This window comes from Natator depressus, chromosome 8 (genome assembly GCF_965152275.1).
Source record: "Natator depressus isolate rNatDep1 chromosome 8, rNatDep2.hap1, whole genome shotgun sequence".
NCBI lineage: Eukaryota > Metazoa > Chordata > Testudines > Cheloniidae > Natator > Natator depressus.
In genome coordinates, this window is record NC_134241.1 from 75,804,176 (window position 1) to 75,824,806 (window position 20,631).

A 20,631-nucleotide genomic window follows, 5' to 3' on the forward strand; every position below is an offset into this window, starting at 1 on the left:
CCACCATATCCTCAGATTTGTACTTATTCAGACATCAAGTAAAGAGTTTGTCTGTCTCTAAGTACTGTAACAGAATCTACAGTAAAGGAAATTCAGATTTCTAAAAAACAACAACACAGGACTTCAGGCAAAAAGAGATCATTTCAGCTAATTAGTCCACATAAACCCTACAAATTTCGGCCAGCATAACAAAGTCAGTAGAGATTGTGAAGAGGTGTTATCCCTGACCAACAGCTGTGCTGGCAGAAGTCCTTAATGTAGACTCATTTATATACTGGCAAACATTTATCCTACTTCACCCAGTGGAAAGAGGAGGCTGGAATTAGCTATGCAGGCAAAAGCATAGTTTTGCTTAAATAAACTACATCTACATCTTCTAGTGTACATATGGTCTTAATGCAAGGCATAGGAACATGCATCTACCTTCAGCAACGTCATTAAGACGGACAAAGATTAAGTAACATTTCCCTCCTAGGTTTCAAAGTGGTAGCCGTGTTAGTCTCCTCTCACACTAACTGGCACAACCCATACTCAGGGGAGTTGTGCAAGGATGTATCTTCATCTACCCTACCAAAAAGGGCCCTACCAAATTCACGGCCATGAAAAACGCATCACGGACTGTGAAAGCTGGTCTCCCCTGGTCTTTTGTGTGCTTTTACCCTATACTATACAGATTTCACGGGGGAGACCAGCATTTCTCAAACTGTGGGTCCTTCCCAAAAGGAAGTTGCGGCCGGGGGGGGGGGGGGGGTGGAGGGGTGAGGTCGGGTCATAAGATTATTTTAGGGGGGTTGCGGTATTGCCATCCTAAGGGTAGCAGTATCACAACCCCCCGCTTCCCCCGCACGCACACACTCAATAACCTTGAGACATTCTCCCCCCGCCCCCAACACAACTCCTTTTTGGGTTAAATTTCAGATTTAAATAGCTGAAATCATGAAATTTACTATTTTAAAAATCCTATGTCCGTGAAATTGATCAAAATGGACCATAAAGTCGGTAGGGCCCTAGCCATAAACATGAAGAAAATGAGTGTCTAAATCTATACACTCAATAAAGCAGCAGCCTCATCAGTAACAGAAGTGAATATAAGATATTCTTCTCATACGATTTCAAAAAATATAAGAAGATTTAGGAACTTCTTGAATGACACATTGTTCAATGGACTCCAACTTGAAATCCAGTCATTTAAAAGGGATAAATAACCTCCTTCCCAGTTCCCATGCCAGTTTTATTTTATTTATACCATACTTTCTTTTTTAAACTTTCTCTCTTACCTGTTGCTGCTTAGAAGACCCACATAAATTAATGTGTATGTAGATGATGTTCTCATGCTGCTCCTAATAAATATACATAGTTCATATAAACCAAATTAACCATCCACCTGGAGTTTGGCCATATTTGAAGAAATTAGGTTGTAACTAAGCAAAGTTATTAATTATTGTAAACATTATTAACACAAGAAATTCAGAGTACAAGTTACACTTAAAAGAAATCAAAACATGTTAAGATACACAGGCTCAGTTATGGTTGAAAAATACAACAAATCTATTCCCTTCAAAAACCATTTTAATATAGTCTGTGACCACAAATACTAAAATACTTTAATCATAATTGTATGGTTATTGGATGGCATTACTATATGTTAAAGGAAGAATAGATAAGTGGTCCATGAGAAGCATATTTAAGTTTCCTGACCTTTGTGTACGCAAAATTCTCAATCTTAATTTTTATTAATTTTTTCAATAATAAGATCACTGATTCAAGAAAATGAAACTGAAGACAACTTGTAAGTCATCTGCTTTACATGTCCCTGTCAATCTACAACCCCCAGACCATCCAGCATGTTTTTCCAAGTGTTTTGTTGGCTTTATGAAGCCTCAAGTTCTTATGCCACAATAAAGCAGTTTTTAATCACTCATTCAAAGTGTTATAAAATCAGGCATATGAAATTAATATAAAACTCAACCTAGCATCATTTTTAAAAAGTTAATGTAAAACTTATGACAGAAGCTAGCCCAACTACGTTAGAAACTAAGCCCACTATTCCCAAAAGTGGTAAAGCACAGGTAGCAGTAATTAAGCTTCAACACACTATTCAAATGTCTCATTCATGTTCTGCAGGAAACATCCCTAGAGGTGAAAGTCCAGTTTAGTCTCTATTCTCATTCAATCACTGGCACCTTAGCGAAGTAGAGCAATGAAACTACCAACTAGTGCCAAGTGCAATAGGGGTTTTGCTGATGGGGAAAAATTAGACTGAGACCACAGTATATAGTCCACAATGCTTGGTCACTATGAACCTGAGGCAGATGTGAAATGATGTTTTAGGCCCAGATTCAGCAGTTCATCCCTACTCATCAAAGCACTTACCCATGTATTTATATGCTTTGCTGAACTGGGGATTTAGAGATGAGTTTGCCTATCCCACTATTAATCCATTGAGCCACCTCACCCTCAACATGAAGTGCGTGTACAATTAGTTTTTATAAGGAATTCTCCTAGGATATTTTGAATTCTACCATAATGGATCCCGAATCTCACAATATATAAAACTGCTCAGATGGTGGAGATATTATGCATGTTATAAATACATATCTGTGTCATTATTGCCCATTACCATGTAACTGGATGCTGAACAAAAGTTAAAGCAACTGTCTTGGATCCAATGACCCAGGAAGCACCAACTACCGCTGGGTAAAAGAAACGGTAGCCAAAAATAATAATGTTAACAGGTCAGCTGACAGGACATCAGTTCAGAAGGTGTCTCAAAACCAACATATCAATAAAGCTACATATTTAAGGATTATTTTTGTCCCATTAAGAACTTTTCCAGCTTTTAAAAATGTTTAAAGAGAATCAAATGTTAAAAACAATTACAATTAAAGTGTATCTTAAACCCAGACAAGCAGAGAAATTTAGAGTTAGAGCTGGAAGTCTTCCCTAAGCTCACCATGTTATGGGAACAGTATTCAAGGATCTGAGAAATACTGGGCAACTCTACAGGTACTTCAATACCTATGACACAAAAGGATGGTCAAGGGCAATTTTAGCCTTCGCTGTGAGTTGTTTTTTGTTTTTGTTTTTGTTTTTTTCAGTTCTGTAGGAACAGAGACAAATAAGTTATTTGAGGGTAATCTTTTATAGTTTAATTTCTGAAATAAGTATACTATTCAAAAGAGAGTAACTAGGATACTTGTGCAGTTTTAAAATTCACTCAACTATTTTAACTAAGTTTGAGTAAAAAATAATATTTAGTTCTTATATAGTGCTTTTCATCCGTAAATCACAAAGTGCTTAATAAAGGAGGTCAGTATCGTTATCCCCATCCCAACTGAGGCACAGAGAGGTGAAGTGACTTGCCCAAGATCACCCAGCTCCAGCTGGCCAGTGGAAGAACCAGGAATAGAACCACGGTCTCCTGAGCTCCAGCCCAGGGATCTAATCCAAAACATAAACACTCAATATTCCATTTAATTTAACACAAAAATAATTTTATAGTACTCAAAACAGTGAACAACTTACTTCAAAAATAAGTTAATTATTTTCAGGTACTCCACATGTCATTGATACCCTGGCCAACTTTTCCCCCTCCCAGTCACATTCATTTTTAAGTGTTCTTCTCCCATGTTGAAGTGTGGAAAAAAACAAACACAAACATAAGAAGTTAACAGTACAGGGAAGTGATATACAAAATGTGCCATTAAGTTAACTGAAAGGATTATTTTTCTCTGCCATTCTGTTATAACGTTCAGTGTCATTTCAAACAATAAAAACACACTTCTGTCTAAAATAACTTGGTAATATCCTTTTAACTTATTGCCACTTGGAGGTAAACATTTAAAATGACTTTCTGTTGTGAATTTTAGCCTGGAAAGATTGCTGGCAATATAGTATCTGATTAGTAAATCGGGTAACAGGGCTGGCTAGAAGACTTCATCAAAATCAAATTTCTATGAAAACATAAAACATTTTTTCCTTTATTCTGCTCAGGTCCATAGGAATACTCCAGAAAAAGACATTTACAAATTAAGCTGTTATTTAGGTAAATATACCTGTTCACATGTAAGACCTAATTCTGAAAAAACGTAAATAATTTACTAACTGCAGCAGCCCAATTTGAAGAAAATGGAACTCCTCAACATACTAGGCTATGGCCTGTAGTATTAGTGGAATTAGATCCTAATTCTTTGCCATTCAGTTTAAATTTAAAAACTGCTGCCAATAATATACTTAGGATATGTCTACACTATGCAACTTTTAGCAACAGGGCTGTCTCACTACAACCGTGTCCCAAAAGGCACACAGTGTAGCCGCTGTTTGTCAGCTCCCCTGCTCACAAAAAACCTTCCATTCCCAATGAGCAGCGTTAGCTTTGTCAGCCGACAAAGTGCCGTTCACACCAGTGCTTGTTGTTGGCAAAACTTTTGTCTTTCGTGTGTATGTGTTTTTTAACACCTCTGAAAGACGAAAGTTTTGTCGTTCAGTTGCCAGCGTAGATATAACTCAAAAGAACAAACTAAGGCTAAGTGCTAATAGGTGTTTGGGGAAAAATTTTGAATGAATATGAAATTTAATTATCTAAATATATTCTATAACATCAAAAAAAGGGGTTTCAAGAGCAAAATCAAAGCCTGTACCTCTAAGGACCAGGTCCTATACACAATTAGCACATCAGTAACTTTACTCACATAAATTCTGTAGTCCAATTTAATATGCATAAGTAAAGTTATTCACATGCATAAGTATTTTCATTATCCAACTCTGTATCAACTTCTTAATGATATGGCTTCTGTTAAGCTTCACCACTCTCAAGGAAGCACCAGTAGTCTGAAATAGGCAACACTTCTTGTACAAATTGTAAAATTTACAATTAGAAAACAGAACACTACACACAAAACATCATTTGTAATAACTTTCTCCCTGTGAAGCTGAAGAGGGGAGCATATGTGGATGGCTTACGATGCAGATGGTAGATATTTGGAAGGGAGGATTGTGTTTTATTTTAAACATATCTGTTTAAGTTGTGAAATAGATGATGTTCTATATGTAAGATACAAAATGTCATAAAAGCAGGTTTTGCATAGGCTTTTAGTAATTCCCGTCTTTCTCTCAAAATTACTACTACTGTTTATGTAGCACAAGAGTTATAATACTTGATTTATACCTAAGTGATTATTCTTCCTCACCCCTATCACTCTGTAGAAGTACCTGAATTGTGTGACATGAAGGGACTGTCTCTAGAGGTAAAAAGGTAGTTTGTTTTCCATGACTTTGGCAGTGTCATCTGATAAGCCAACAAGAATGCCAAACAGAACCTATTATGAAAAAATCTGACAGACCACCAAACTCATTTCACATATCTTCATTTGATAGCTACGGATCTGTATTTCTGACCTTTGGCAAATCTGAACCAGCAACCTAGAGACAAGTGTAAGTTTTTTCAATATCTCATTAATAATTCTGTAAACAATCCAGTACTCTTAACTTTTTTGTATTTTACTGAAGATGGATATAGAAAATTAAGGTACCAACTGAAATCTATTTTCCTACTTACATATGGAAACCAAACGAAACTTTAAACTGATTTTTTAAAAGAAATTAAACTTAATCAGATATACAGTCAAACCTTGTTTGCTCTTTATAAGAAATGTCCAGTTAATATGTCAAAGTTAGCAAAATCTCTCTTTGTAGGTCAAGTTCATTTTGAAACAAGCATATTTGCTACCGTAACTGCTACATCAGTTCCTAGTAAACCGTACTGTCAGCTACTTGTGAATGTTTTCGCCTTATCATGCTCATTGTATTTTGCCAAGACTGAAGTATTGTCCAACAACTAAACATTACTTTCTAATTACAGAATTCTACCAAATACTTAGACTATATACCCGATTTAGGTAATGCTTTGAATCTTTACTGTAAGATCAGTTGGTTCCATGTATTCTTTTAACATTTTCTTAATACTCTCCATTAACACAGATATAAAATATTTTACAGCATCTTGTAATGATGTTGCTGTCAGAGAAAACAAAGTTGTAGATTTTGTTACTGAGAAATTCCAGATTACCAGCAAACACACTGGAAGCCACAGTTTATTGTTCTCTCATTCTTCAATTCCTTACCCCACATAGCCGAATCCCAAGCTAACTTGACTAAAATACAGTGAAATGTGACTCGGGAAAACACAAGTCTTTAAAAATGGTCTTTAAAGACTGAATGAAATTACAGTGGAAACTGAATGAGACATTTAGAGTGGTCGCTGTATGGGACCTTCAACCGGAAATCTGTCAATTTCACAAAAATGAGTTAGAAATCGTTTCAGCCAGTACACCTGCTCCCAAGTTTTCTTGCCAAAAGACCCACATGAACAAAAGGAGACTATCTTGACTACCTAGGGAAAGTTCTGTCAAATACACAAAATAGAAGTAAAAATAAATTCTCCAACCCCTATCAGTTACAATAGTTTTAGAGGTTACTTGTAGGTAAAAAATGTGCCAGTGAATTAAAGAAACGTGAGAGCAACTGTGCACTCCTGATGTGAACTACAGTTAAGTGCCTTATACTGGAACCATCTCAAAGAAAAAACTTTAATGTACATGATTTAATACACCTCATTACATCTTATTTTAAATAATAAGAGTGGTAAATTCAAAATTCTAATATGCAATTTTTCCAGAAAAAATAAAAATCTAATAAACCACGATTTAAGTGAATAATATAAAAGGATAGGAAAATGGGATATAAAACTAATTATATAACTTTCACAAAGTTGTCCATTCTGATATGACGACTTCTTTCTATATTTTGCAGAACTGACAGAATAATAAATTTAAACCTCATTTGGATTTCCTTCTTAATATTGTAGGTTTCCTGTATTGACAGCTAGCTTTACATATATTGGTACATATTATATATTACTACTAGTAGTGTAGAAAATACAGAAGACACAGGATTTGTTCCACTCTTGGTTTTTCCACAAAAAATGTCACTGTTCTCGACTACGCAGTTCTGCTACAAAGTTTTCTAATAAATACTTCTAAACAAATTCAGTTTCACCTCTATTCATATTCACTTTTTTGTATATGTAACATTGTGACAACCATTTAATTAAAGTATTGTTCTGCCACAGGGATGTTTCAAAAACGTCACACAACTTGGGTATCAGCAGTATCAAGTTTTATTAAAACACTGATAGTTTATAAAAGGTCAGTACAAACACTTTTTATAGAAAGTCATGTTATGAACCAGCAATTGGAGTTTAACTTTTGAGCTAGTACCCTGCCTTTAGTCTTGTTCTCATTATAGGCAGTAAGTCAATAGGCAGACCATGTGCCAAATCTGGACTGCCAGATGGTTTTGAATGGACCATAACATTTCTTATTTACTTATTATCATTACTGTTACTGCGGCGTGAAAAATGTTTCTCCAGAGTCTGGACCTTGACTATACCTTGACCAAGAAATATGGACCATGACAAAAAATAATTGACTGCCCTTGCAGTAAGTAAATGAAGTATGCTCAATATTCATTGTACATTCTTTCCGTTAGACCAGGGGTGGGCAAACTACAGCCCGCGGGCTGGATCCGGCCTGCCAGCCATTTTAAGTCTGCCCTTGCGCTCCCTCTGGGGAGCAGGGTCTGAGGCTTGTCCCGCTCCAGCTGGCGCGCACGGTTGGGAGCCGCTCCATGGCCCCTCTCTGTGCTCCAGTCAAGAAGCAGAGTCAGGGGCAGCTCCACACGGCTCCCGGAAGCAGCAGCATGACTGCACTCCAATGGCCCCCTCCGGCATTCCAATGGGAGCTGCAGGGGCAGTGCCTGCAGACAGGACAGCGCGTAGAGCCGCCTGGTCACACCGTCAGGTAGGAGCTGGAGAAGGGACATGCCACTGCTTCTGGGAGCTACTTGAGGTAAGCGCCGCCCAGAGCCTGCACCCCTGAGCCTCTCATCACGCCCCAGCCCTGATCCCCCTCCCACCCTCCAAACCCCTCATCCCCAGCCCCACCCCAGAGCCCGCACCCCAGCCGGAGCCTGTACCCCAACCCCCAGCCCTCCAAACCCCTTGTTCCAGCCCAGAGCACCCTCCTACAACCCAAACTTCTCATCCCCAGCCCCACCCCTCTCCAGCCCAAAGCCCCCACCCCCAACCAGAGCCCTCACCCCCACCCCAATTTTGTGAGCATTCATGGCCCACCATACAATTTCTATTCCCAGATGTGGCCCTCGGGACAAAAAGTTTACCCACCCCTGCCCTAGACTCTGAGCAGTAAGCACGTACATACTGTAAACATCACTACTATATTTTAAAAAATTACTTGCAAATTACTCAAAGTAAAACATCTTCCTTTCAGGCATCTTTTGTTCATTTCCACTCAAATTACATGCTTTCCAGTTACAGACTTTTTCTTTAGCTTATTATCCTATTACTAACTTGAAAGTGATATTCAGAGTTGCATCTTTGCCCTATAAAAACTGTAACGCCTTATTTTGCATCGATTTAGTAAAGTTCTGAAGTCTAAACAGAGGCTTGGGCAACAGGGGGCTACCAAAATCCATTTCCTAGTTGAGAAATAATCTAACATGCAGTAGAAGTACACAGCAAGTCTACTCTAAAAATCTCTATTTAGTCTTGTAGTCAAAACATATTGGAGAACTGTAACAGTTACACTGTTCATAGTCTAACTCCATACTTTACACAAGTCAAAGAAACTGGCCTGTTTTCAGAGAGGCTTGGAAATGACAAACAGCTGCATTTTCATAACATTCTACCAGTTATTACTCTATAACTAAAGAAAAGAGTTCTCTGAATGTACTGAGCTACATTTATATCTGTCCATTTTCTTCTCTGCATGGATTATGAGTCCAAAGCCTACATACAAGAAAAGCTGCATCTGGTATGATCATCAAGCACTTCAACGGGAATGAAAAAACAAAAACAAAGAAAAATACTTTCTATTAGAAAAAGACTGGAATTAGACCTGACTGGTTCCCTGCTGGAGAGAGCATTTGCAAGTGACACAGCTGAAAAAGTTGCTCTACTTCACATCCTCTACTATGCATAGGGTGCCCAGCACTGACTAGCCAATTACGTTTATTTCCTTCAATGAACCGACTCGGGTGTTTGTAAACATAGCTTGATGTGCACCTAAGGGGCTGAACGGAGCGAGGAGGAAAAAGGGAAATCTCGGCAGCGGCACGTGGAAGAGAAGGTACCTCACACCACTTGCACAAGGATTTCAGGGGCTATTAATCTGTTTGCGAGCTCGAGCCAAGGCTTGGAGAGGCCGTTTCAGCTCACTCTCAAACAACCTGCCCAGAGGGGGGGGACGCTTCCTGAGTCACTCCGGGCATTAATCCGGGGAGGGAGGGAAGCGGCTCGGGCCAAGAAGATTATCCTCCGGCAGCGCGCGCTAAGCAGGAGCCCAGACGGGGCTGGGGGCCTGGCTGAGGGGAAGGCGGCTGCCCCAGCTGGGGAGGGGGAGGAGAGAGACCAGAGCCGGACCCAGGCGGGGCGGCGGAATGTGACGGGAATGGGGTGGGGTCCATCCCCTCAGCACCCGCGGAACCGGCCTGGGACGGGCGGGGGGGAAGGTCTCAGCATCCAGTCTGCGGAGCGTTGTGCCGCGGGGGCCGGGCCTGAAGGAGCCAAGGGGCGGTTGGATTCTCCAGGCAGCGGGGCTGAGACAGGGACGGGGCCCGGCCCCCGGGGGCAGGAGGCGAGCGGGCTGCCCGCGGCGGCCAGAGCCCGGGCGCTGAGCGACCCCGGCCCCGCTTACCTGGAGGTCGGTGAGGAGAATCTCCCTCTCCGCCGTGTTGGACGCCATTGCGCTCTGGTTTGAACTCCGCACCTGGACGCTGCTGCTACTGCCGCCGCCGGGGAGGGGAGGGAGGCGGGTCCGGGTCCGGGACTAATCGGGGGGAGGGGGCGCTGAGTGCTCAGCCCGGGCGGGAGGCTGGGGGATCCGGGAGGGGCAAGAACCCCCCCTCTCATGGGGGTCGGCGCGAGCGCGGCGCTGCGCTCCCCGGCTGGCCGCCCACCCGAGCTCCGCTTCCCCCGCCCTGGCTCCTCCTTGCTCGGCTCCGGCAGCCCTCGGCCGCCGCCTCCACCGCTGCTGGCTGGGGCCGCCCGCCGCGGCTGTCGCACCATTTGGCTGTCACCCTGTCGCAAACGCGTCGCTGCTTTGCGGCTCCGTATGAGCACGTGATGGGATGGGGGGGTGCAGGTTCGTGGGGAGCGAATCCTACAGCTTGCCACTTGGGGCAAAGCGGGGACGGGCCGAGGGTGGGGGCCACCCCCCCGCATCGCTGTGAAGCGGGGAATTGGGAGGAGATGGTGCCCCCCATTGTTGCCAACTCGTGATTTTTGGTTAGGTTTTTTTACGGGAAGCCCTGCGTCCATAAATCCCCAGCTCCTGGAGTCCTGTTACTACGTAAACCTCTCAGCTTTCGTAAGTTTCTAATCTTCATGGTTGCAGTGAAAAGCTGGAATCTTGAAGCGCAAACAACAGATAGTCCAATAGAACACCACCTCCCCTCCCCCAATATTATTTTTAATGGTGATTTCAGGAAGCCTGACTCAGGATTTATGACCACTTGGATTTGACAATACAGCACACAAACATAGCCCAGAAGGAGGCTGAGGGGCAGTTCAGTAATATGTCTGATATATAGACAACAGTGTTTGTGCCTGGATTTGGGCAGGAGAGGCATCTCTGCCACATTTGGGGATTAGGCTCAGCCACTTATCCTCATTGCCTCCCCAGGTCAGAAGGAATCCCACTTTTAAACCATTTGTTTCCTCCTCCCTGCCACTAAGGCCTGGTCTACAGCCAACACAAAGTTGCTCCAATTTACCTGCAAATATGATTTCAAACCAGTTTAGTTAAGCTGGTGCCAGGCCAAGTGTGGACGCTGGGTTACAGCAGTTTAGCTTGTTTCAGTAAATGTAGTGGCTCAGTCTAAACTGATCATTACCATTTATGAACTAATGGAAGTGTGTCCACACAGGGATTTGCACCTATTTAAAATTGCTTTACAAACAGATTGTTAGTTAAGCCAGTGCAATGTATTTGTATAGACAAGGTTTAAGCATAGCTTGTATACTCTAGAACTGGAATTTATGTTTTCACAGATATAAAAAAATCAAACAATAAATTACAATGACTATTTCCAGGCTGGGCTTGCCAGCAGAGATTGGCCAGAACAGCTTGAGTGTACTCATACTACTGCTGCTGAGCAACAAGGAAGCAGCAACACTCCCCAGCAGAAGCTGGCATGGGGTGCAAAAATGTGAACATGCGGACTGTCTTTCTTACATAAAAACAAAGCTGTCAAAATAGTTCTACAGTAATCATATCAATCTATACCTATATTTTAGGGGTATCTTTATAGATAAGATAAATGAGGCCTAGTTATTTATAACTCAACATAGTTACTTAAACCTGAATCCTGCAAACACACATGCTTAACTTTTCACATGTAAGTAGCCCCGTTGAAGCTGATGTTGTACAAAAATTAAAACTATTTCCTAAAAACTATTATAGACAATATATAACAAGGTTTACTCTGCAACTGCATAACTAGTTGTCCTGATTTGACTGATAGGGTCCCAGTGGCACACATTCTGAAAGTTTTGGGTAATAATGACAGCTTTGCCATGGGAACTTAATTAGTCATACTTTTAGTTAATGGATTGAGAAAGGACAGGTGTATCAAGTCTTCATCTTATTTATAGCACCATATTTAGGTAGACACTTCATATAAACCTACTTCAGGTTGCTCTAAGTTGTACCAGGGGAGGGGACTGACTCAGAATCTGTATAAGGGAACAAAAAGGTGATTTAAAATAATCTTTGCATCCCCTTCTTGATTTATACTAAATCTTCTGCTCGTGCAGCTCAGGATCTTGGCCAGTTTTCACCTGCTATGCAACTTAAAAGCTATTTAATGAACCTTTATTTAAAAAAGGTGATTGTAGTTCTATAGGGGAAGAAAAAGAAAGAGAATGTTGTCCAAGACTAAATTAATTTGTTTAGCCCACACAAGGGAATCATGGGGCGGCTTTGCCAAATCATAGGTTGAGTTGAGCTCTTTTGTTAAGAGCCAGTTTTTCAGCATGCGCTAGTGTCCGCATGTATACTCAGATTGTCTTGAAAACTGGTATGCTTCATCTGGGCTGAGGGTGGGGAAGCTGATGTAATGTAGCATCACTTTGCCAAGAGATTCCAGAGCTACAGTATCTCCCCAAAAATATTTAAAAGAGTTATTAAAGTGTCTTTCTGCCTCTATAAATTGGCACACATCTGTGATCCATGCCAGAGAAAGTGATTTTCACATACACTTTTAGAATAGTGCACCGTAAGCTTGAGGCACTGCACTGTGATGACCATCTGAATGGAGCTCAGCTCACATGGTGGCTTAGGGGAGGGGTAGTCAACGGGCAAACTGCAGGCCAAATCTGGGCTGACAGACAGAACCGTGTTAGTCTGTGTTCGCAGGGGGAGGGGGAGTGCTTGTGGCACCTTGGAGACTAGCCAATTTGTTTGAGCGTGGGCTTTCGTGGGCTGCAGCTCGCTTCGTCGGGTGCGTGCTGTGGAGACTGCGGAGGACATTGTGTGCACGGAGACCATGGAGCGGTGCCTCCTCCCACCCCACTTTCCTGCTGGTAATAGCTTATCTATAATATCTTATCTATATCTATATCTTATCTATATCTAGCTTATAGATAAGCTATTACCAGCAGGAAAGTGGGGTGGGAGGAGGTATTGTTTCATGGTCTCTGTGTATATAATGTCTTCTGCAGTTTCCACAGTATGCATCCGATGAAGTGAGCTGTAGGTCACGAAAGCTCATGCTCAAATAAATTGGTTAGTCTCTAAGGTGCCACAAGTACTCCTTTTCATAGTTGTAGAATGTAGAACCACTTCATCCTCTTTTAAAACCCCTTCATATTTGCACATAGGATACCATCTAAAAAACTTATACTTTCCTTTACCCATCATTAAATCCACAGACTGCTCTCATATCCCACCTTGCTACTGACAGTACCAATAGCAAGGCACCAGTGGCCTGCTGTTGACACAACCTGTATTAAACTGATGCAGACTGTGAACTTCAAGGTATGTATGCACTTTTCCTTAGCTGTTGCTCTGCTATAATTTAATAAACTAAGACGGCAGTGCCGCAAATGGATGTACTAGCCCTTGTGCAGAGTTTCAGGGAAGTCAATGGGATTCCATGCAGGCACAGGGATTTGTGCTAGTTCATCTATTGCAGGATCAGGTTCCTAGTGTGGCCTGACTCAAGTCATTCTCATTCAGCTGCTGTACCAGTCAAAAGGTGCTTCAGCTGTCAAGTCTTGGAATGCAACACACACTCATATAAATGTTACAATCCAGTCCTCCTGTGTGGCAAAAATAGCACTGTTCTCTCTTGAATTGAATGCATGATGTTTGAGTTCTGATTGTATTACTCAGATTTATGATGATATAAGGGGGGTCACGTCTTTTTCCTGTAGATATATTCAGTATGTGTGGCATGTAAATAGTGCTCTATTTTTCATTTAAAGACTATGTAAAGTATCAGAATCTGGCTAAAATGATATTTTACTCCCTAAAGATTGTTAAATAGTCTGAAGAATAATTCTGCAACACTCTGTATGGGTGGAGTCCCAACAGGTTTCAGTGGGGCTCTGTCTGGACCTGGGCCTGCCTGTGTGGAGCCAGTTGGAAGATCAGGGCCTGTTTCTGTAAAGAATTATAACTTGGATTTTTTTAATTTAAGATGACAATTAACCTAAATTAACTGTTTTTAATACTGATATATCTAAATACTAACTAAGTGTAGGAGGTCTTTAAATTAAGGCTATGGTTCTGCAATTGGATCCATTCAGGTGGATCCTTGCCACCATCCTGAGCCCCATTGACTTGAACTCAATTTGATTATAGGATCAGGTCTTAATGTATTAGGCCTCAATCCTGCAATGAATTCTGCACAGATGGACCTTGTGCTTATGCGCCTGGCTCATTATAGCCTAAGGCCTAAGTTTTCTGAGAATCTTATTACCAGATACATAGATTCATCCAAATAATACAACTGTACTCTTACAAAGTTTTTCCTGGTCTCAATTGCTTCATTGTTTTTCCAATCACAAGGATAGCTTCCCCAAATCCTCCTCTATTAAAACAAATGGTGTCTGATTCAAAGACTGTACTTCAGCTGTCTTTCATCATCCAAATGAGATGAGCTCCCAGAAAGATGTATTCAAGAAATTAAGATTCAAGCGGTGGTATCCTGTATGAAGAGATCTACATTTCTGAAGCAGTTTTGACAGCTGTGATTTTGAGTTGCCACGAGTATGGATGCTTAATCTGTTAATTTGAAATTGGGGCTCTGACGCTATTGAAGAGTTTTCACATGCTTCCTTTTGCTGTAGTATGGGGCACTTTTTAGATTTTAGGAACATAAAATCATACAAAAGGCTTTACAACTATCAGAAATAAACAGTTTGAGCTATATTGTGGCTTTCAAGCCATGGCTTGCATTGGAGGAAGGGGAAATGGGTTGCACAGCTGTGGAAGTCATTCTGGCTGATTCAGAGGAGCAAGGAGTACGTACCAGAGCAGGAACTCTACCACTGTTCGAGAGGGGGCAGCATAGGTATTCCCAGTGATGTTGGCCAGCGTGGAAGAGGAATGTGTCCTTACCATCTTTGAGACATCTATCACTGCCAGCAGTGCTAGATTCATGCCGACTTCGTCCTTATTGCAACTGTAGCTTAACTCCCAGCACAAATGGGCAGAGGAGAGGCTTGTTGTATCCCTCTCCCTCTTGCTGTACACGGAGAGATACATTTTGAGCTCTTATATTGATTTTGATAATGTATTACCTTTGTTTGGCCTCATCTATGTCTAAGCTACTGTCTTCAGTGTCTACAGCAGAAATGGAGACTAATGTCCTTTATTTAAAAACTGCACAGACACCCAGAAGTGCAGTGCAAATTTCTCCACATTGTTCAGCTAGCGTGTCTCATTGTGACAAGTCTGCAGTGTAACTATGTCACTCAGGCGGTGTGAAAAATCCATACTCCTGAGCGATGCACTTCTGCTGACCTAACCCCCGCTGTTAGACAGCACTGTGTTCACAGGAGAACTTCTCCCTTTGACATAGCTACCGCCGCACACGGAGGTGGATTAACTACATCCATAGGAGAAGCTCTCCTGTCGGCATAGAGGCATCTTCACTTAAGCACTGCAGCTGCACCAATGCAGCATTTTAAGTGTAGACCTGCTCAAAGGGTCCATACTCCTACGATCTTTGGTGAGTCGGCTTATATAACCAACAGTTCTGCAATTGTGCCCAATGCCACTAGGAACTAACCATAAACAAACTGATTTTATGTAGACCACCGCACAGTGTTAGATGACTGGTCATGACCAGCTTTTTTCCTCCCTCTCTTTCTGTGTCTTTGGGTGTCATCTCAGAGCTAGTAACCGTCATCTGAACTTTAATGAAAGGTTTTGAACTCATAGGTAGTTGCTTAGTGTTCTAAGATGAATGATCAATGAAAGCGGCAGCTCCATCATCAACAGATAAAGAATTTAAAAAAAAAAAAAGATAAATCACCATGAAGCTTTACAGCGAGCTCAACCCTGCAATCTCTCCACCATGTCCTCATATGTGCTGATCTCCTTCTACTCTACTAATGCCACGGCTCTGATCCTCTAGCAGCCAACTTACACCAGCTATCAGAGTAACAGCCGTGTTAGTCTGTATTCGCAAAAAGAAAAGGAGTACTTGTGGCACCTTAGAGACTAACCAATTTATTTGAGCATAAGCTTTCGTGAGCTACAGCTCACTTCATCGGATGCATACTGTGGAAAGTGTAGAAGATCTTTTTATATACACACAAAGCATGAAAAAATACCTCCCCCCACCCCACTCTCCTGCTGGTAATAGCTTATCTAAAGTGACCACTCTCCTTACAATGTGTATGATAATCAAGGTGGGCCATTTCCAGCACAAATCCAGGGTTTAACAAGAACGTCTGGGGGGGGGGTAGGAAAAAACAAGGGGAAATAGGTTACCTTGCATAATGACTTAGCCATTCCCAGTCTCTATTCAAGCCTAAGTTAATTGTATCCAATTTGCAAATGAATTCCAATTCAACAGTTTCTCGCTGGAGTCTGGATTTGAAGTTTTTTTGTTGTAATATAGCAACTTTCATGTCTGTAATCACATGACCAGAGAGATTGAAGTGTTCTCCGACTGGTTTATGAATGTTATAATTCTTGACATCTGATTTGTGTCCATTTATTCTTTTACATAGAGACTGTCCAGTTTGCTCAATGTACATGGCAGAGGGGCATTGCTGGCACATGATGGCATATATCACATTGGTGGATGTGCAGGTGAACGAGCCTGTGATAGTGTGGTTGATGTTATTAGGCCCTGTGATGGTCTCCCCTGAATAGATATGTGGGCACAGTTGGCAACGGGCTTTGTTGCAAGGATAGGTTCCTGGCTTAGTGGTTCTGTTGTGTGGTATGTGGTTGCTGGTGAGTATTTGCTTCAGGTTGGGGGGCTGTCTGTAGGCAAGGACTGGCCTGTCTCCCAAGATTTGTGAGAGTGTTGGGTCATCCTTCAGGATAGGTTGTAGATCATTAATAATGCGTTGGAGGGGTTTTAGTTGGGGGCTGAAGGTGACGGCTAGTGGCGTTCTGTTATTTTCTTCTTTAGGCCTGTCCTGTAGTAGGTGACTTCTGGGAACTCTTCTGGCTCTATCAATCTGTTTCTTCACTTCCGCAGGTGGGTATTGTAGTTGTAAGAATGCTTGATAGAGATCTTGTAGGTGTTTGTCTCTGTCTGAGGGGTTGGAGCAAATGCAGTTGTATCGCAGAGCTTGGCTGTAGACAATGGATCGTGTGGTGTGGTCAGGGTGAAAGCTGGAGGCATGTAGGTAGGAATAGCGGTCAGTAGGTTTCCGGTATAGGGTGGTGTTTATGTGACCATCGTTTATTAGCACTGTAGTGTCCAGGAAGTGGATCTCTTGTGTGGACTGGACCAGGCTGAGGTTGATGGTGGGATGGAAATTGTTGAAATCATGGTGGAATTCCTCAAGGGCTTCTTTTCCATGGGTCCAGATGATGAAGATGTCATCAATATAGCGCAAGTAGAGTAGGGGCGTTAGGGGACGAGAGCTGAGGAAGTGTTGGTCTAAGTCAGCCATAAAAATGTTGGCATACTGTGGGGCCATTTGCTCCAACCCCTCAGACAGAGACAAACACCTACAAGATCTCTATCAAGCATTCTTTCAACTACAATACCCACCTGTGGAAGTGAAGAAACAGATTGTTTCCTCCGAGACCCTTGAGGAAGCCCCTTCTGTCCTGACACTACCCAAAGCCCCCGTGAACCCCAAGGCAACTGTCATGGCGGGTGCCAGCGGGGAGAACCCCGGGGCGGCGGAAAGTGTCCTCTCCTCCATGTTCGAGGAGATCGAGGCCCTAGATCTGATCCCGGTCGCCCAGGGGGAGGATGACCTTTCGCCAGTAAACCTCGATCTGGGCGACCTCACTCCACCCCTCTTTTCCCCAGGCTCCCTCCCCCAACTGCTGCTTCTGCTCCCACCTCCGAGGAGCTCCTGGACTCCTCCATCAACCCGGCCACTGATGGCACCCCGCTGATGACCACCGAGCCTGCTCAGGTGACAGCCGGCGCCACGCGGCCGGGACACGAGTCGCCAGGGGCACCCCCCCCGTTGGTGCGGAGCAATCGACTCCCTTCCCAGACGGGGGCCCTACAGAAGATAATCCTCCTTCCGATGCTGTGGCCGCTAAATCCATTGTAGAGCCCGCGCCCGGTATCACTGAGAGCTCCCTCCCCACCCCCTTAACCCTCGATCCTGATCGGGAGGCGCCACCATCCAGCTGCTTGCCTCCCGAAACCCAGAATCTCGCCTCTGCCCCTGCCCCTGTCCCTACCCCTATCCAGTTTACCTCTTCCAATGTTATCGCCGCCCCCGGGGCTGTCTCCTTCCCTTTTCCAACTGATGACCCCCAGGGAGCAGCCTTTGTGTTCTCCCGCCCCGACCCATTAGAGGCTGCTATTTTCCCTCCACCTCCCCCTATCGCCCCAGGGCTTGAGGCGGACCTAGACGCTCCAGCCCATCAGGCACCCCGTCGGGGGTCCGCACCCTGCTTGCCCATTTTAGTGGGCCATGGGGCTGCACCAAGGGCCCCGCCGGGGAACAACCGGGAAACCGTAACCCTACCCCCCCCATGAGCTGCGAGGAGAGCTGCGGAAGTTTTTAGAGGACGTCCGTGGCTCCTGCAACAAGGTACAGCTTGCTCTCCAGCGATGGGGAGACTTTTCTCAAATCCTCCGCGCCACAAGGGCCCTCATGGGGGAAGGTAAAGGGACGGGGAAGTGGGATGCCGCAGCCTACTGGCGGGTCCGTGTCTTCCATGAACAATTACTCACCTACGGGATGGGTCAAGGACTGTTGCGGGGCCCGCTGGGGGATGCGAGCGTCCCTGCCAGTGAGGATCCCCCCCGGCCCTCCCCGTGTCACCTCTCACCATCGCAACGTTGAACACCCGGGGTTGTAAGATGGCTCTCCGCAGGTCCCAGGTGCTCTCCTTCGGGAGGGAGGGTACTCTGTGATTTTCCTGCAGGAGACCCATACGAATCCGACTGCCGAAGACAGTTGGCGGCTGGAGCGAGGGGACAGGGTCTACTTTAGCCATTCCACAGTTCGACAGGCTGGAGTGGCGACCCTGTTCTCCCCCAACCTACGGCCCGAGGTGCTAGGGGTCGCCGAAGCCGTGCCGGGTCTCCTGCTGCATCTCCGGGTCCGTATGGGGGGGCTCGTGGTTAACCTCGTTAACATCTATGCCCCGACATCGGGCCCGGAGCAGCTGCAATTCTATCAGCAGGCGTCCGCCTTCCTCGGCACCTTAGATTCTAACGAGTGCCTGGTCCTGGGAGGGGATTTTAATATCACCCTCGTGGAGCGGGACCGCTCGGGAACCGAGCAGAGCCCGGCCACCACAAACACCCTCCGGGAGATAGTCGAACATCACTCCCTAGTGGACATCCAGTGTGACCACCACCCGGATGACACTTCCACGTTCACCTTTGTCCGGGTGGAGGCCCATCGGTCATGCCACTCCCAGTTGGACTGCATTTATTTATCACGCTTCCATCTCTCACGAGCCCACTCCTCCAGCTTTCGGCTGGCCCCATTTTCTGACCATCACCTAGCCACCGTGACAGCCTCCCTCTGTACGGAGAGGCCAGGGCCAGCCTATTGGCATTTTAACAACAGCCTATTGGAGGATGAGGGCTTCATGACGTCCTTCCAGGAATTCTGGCTGGCCTGGCGAGGGCAGTGGCGTGCCTTTCCCTCGGCGCAGCGATGGTGGGACCTGGGGAAGGTGGGCGCCCGGATTTTCTGCCGCGACTACACCCGGGGCACCAGCCGACGGAGAAATGCGGCGATAGAGCAGTTGGAACGGGAGGTCTTAGAGCTGGAGAGGCGTCTGGCCGCCAGCCCCAAGGACCCGCTCCTCTGCGGAGCGTGCCGGGAGAAGCGGGAGGCGCTCCAGGCCCTCGAGGACCATCGGGCCCAGGGCGCCTTTGTTCGATCCCGCATCCGCCTCCTTTGGGAAATGGATCGCGGCTCCCGCTTCTTCTGTGCCCTGGAGAAAACGAGGGGGGACAAGAAACACGTCACCTGCCTCCTGGCAGAAGACGGCACCCCCCTCACAGAACCGGTGGAGATGTGCGGGAGGGCCCAAGCCTTCTACGCAAGTCTTTTCTCCCCGGGATCCGACCGACCCTAGCGCTTGCAGAGTGCTCTGGGAGGAGCTCCCTACAGTCAGTGCGAGCGACCAAGACCGGCTAGAGTTGCCTCTCACCCTGGCCGAGTTCTCGGAAGCCCTCCGTCGTATGCCCACTAATAAGTCTCCAGGCATGGACGGGCTGACCGTGGAGTTCTACCGCGTGTTTTGAGACGTCCTCAGCCCAGACCTAGTCACCGTCTGGGCTGAGTTTCTGCAGAGCAGGGTCCTCCCTCTTTCGTGCAGGCAAGCTGTGCTCGCCTTATTGCCGAAGAAGGGGGACCTCCGCGATTTACGAAATTCGCGTCCCGTCTCGCTCCTCAGCACGGACTACAAAATCATAGCGAAAGCAATCTCGCTGCGGCTAGGGTCTGTGCTGGCAGACGTGATCCACCCAGACCAGACCTACACCGTCCCGGACCGCACTATATTTGATAACCTATTTTTGGTCGGGACCTTTTGGGACTCGGGCGTAGAGACGGTCTGTCGTTCGCCCTCCTGTCCCTAGATCAGGAGAAGGCGTTCGATAGGGTGGACCACAGGTACCTCCTGAGCACTCTGCAGGCGTTTGGCTTCGAACCCCAGTTTGTGGGTTTTCTCCAGGTGCTGTACGCTTCCACAGAGTGTCTGGTTAAACTCAACTGGACCCTGACCGAACCGGTCAGCTTCGGGCGAGGAGTACGGCAGGGGTGCCCCCTCTCGGGCCAGCAGTACACTCTGGCGATCGAGCCCTTCCTCTGTCTCCTCCGCAGGAGGTTGACAGGGTTGGTGCTGCGGGAGCTGGAGCTGCGGC

General features: G+C 45.0%; 1 protein-coding gene across 2 annotated transcripts in view; it reads right to left on the minus strand.

Annotated features, from left to right (window-relative positions):
• The window catches only part of PKN2 (protein kinase N2), a 120,796-nt gene extending 110,865 nt beyond the window's left edge, over nt 1–9,931 (minus strand). For both annotated transcript variants that reach the window (XM_074961369.1, XM_074961368.1), the window contains exon 1: nt 9,774–9,931. In XM_074961369.1, coding sequence (XP_074817470.1) covers nt 9,774–9,821 — 48 coding nt within the window. In that variant the 5' untranslated portion in view covers nt 9,822–9,931. The remainder of the gene's footprint in view (nt 1–9,773) is intronic.
• Nucleotides 9,932–20,631: the final 10,700 nt, after the last annotated feature.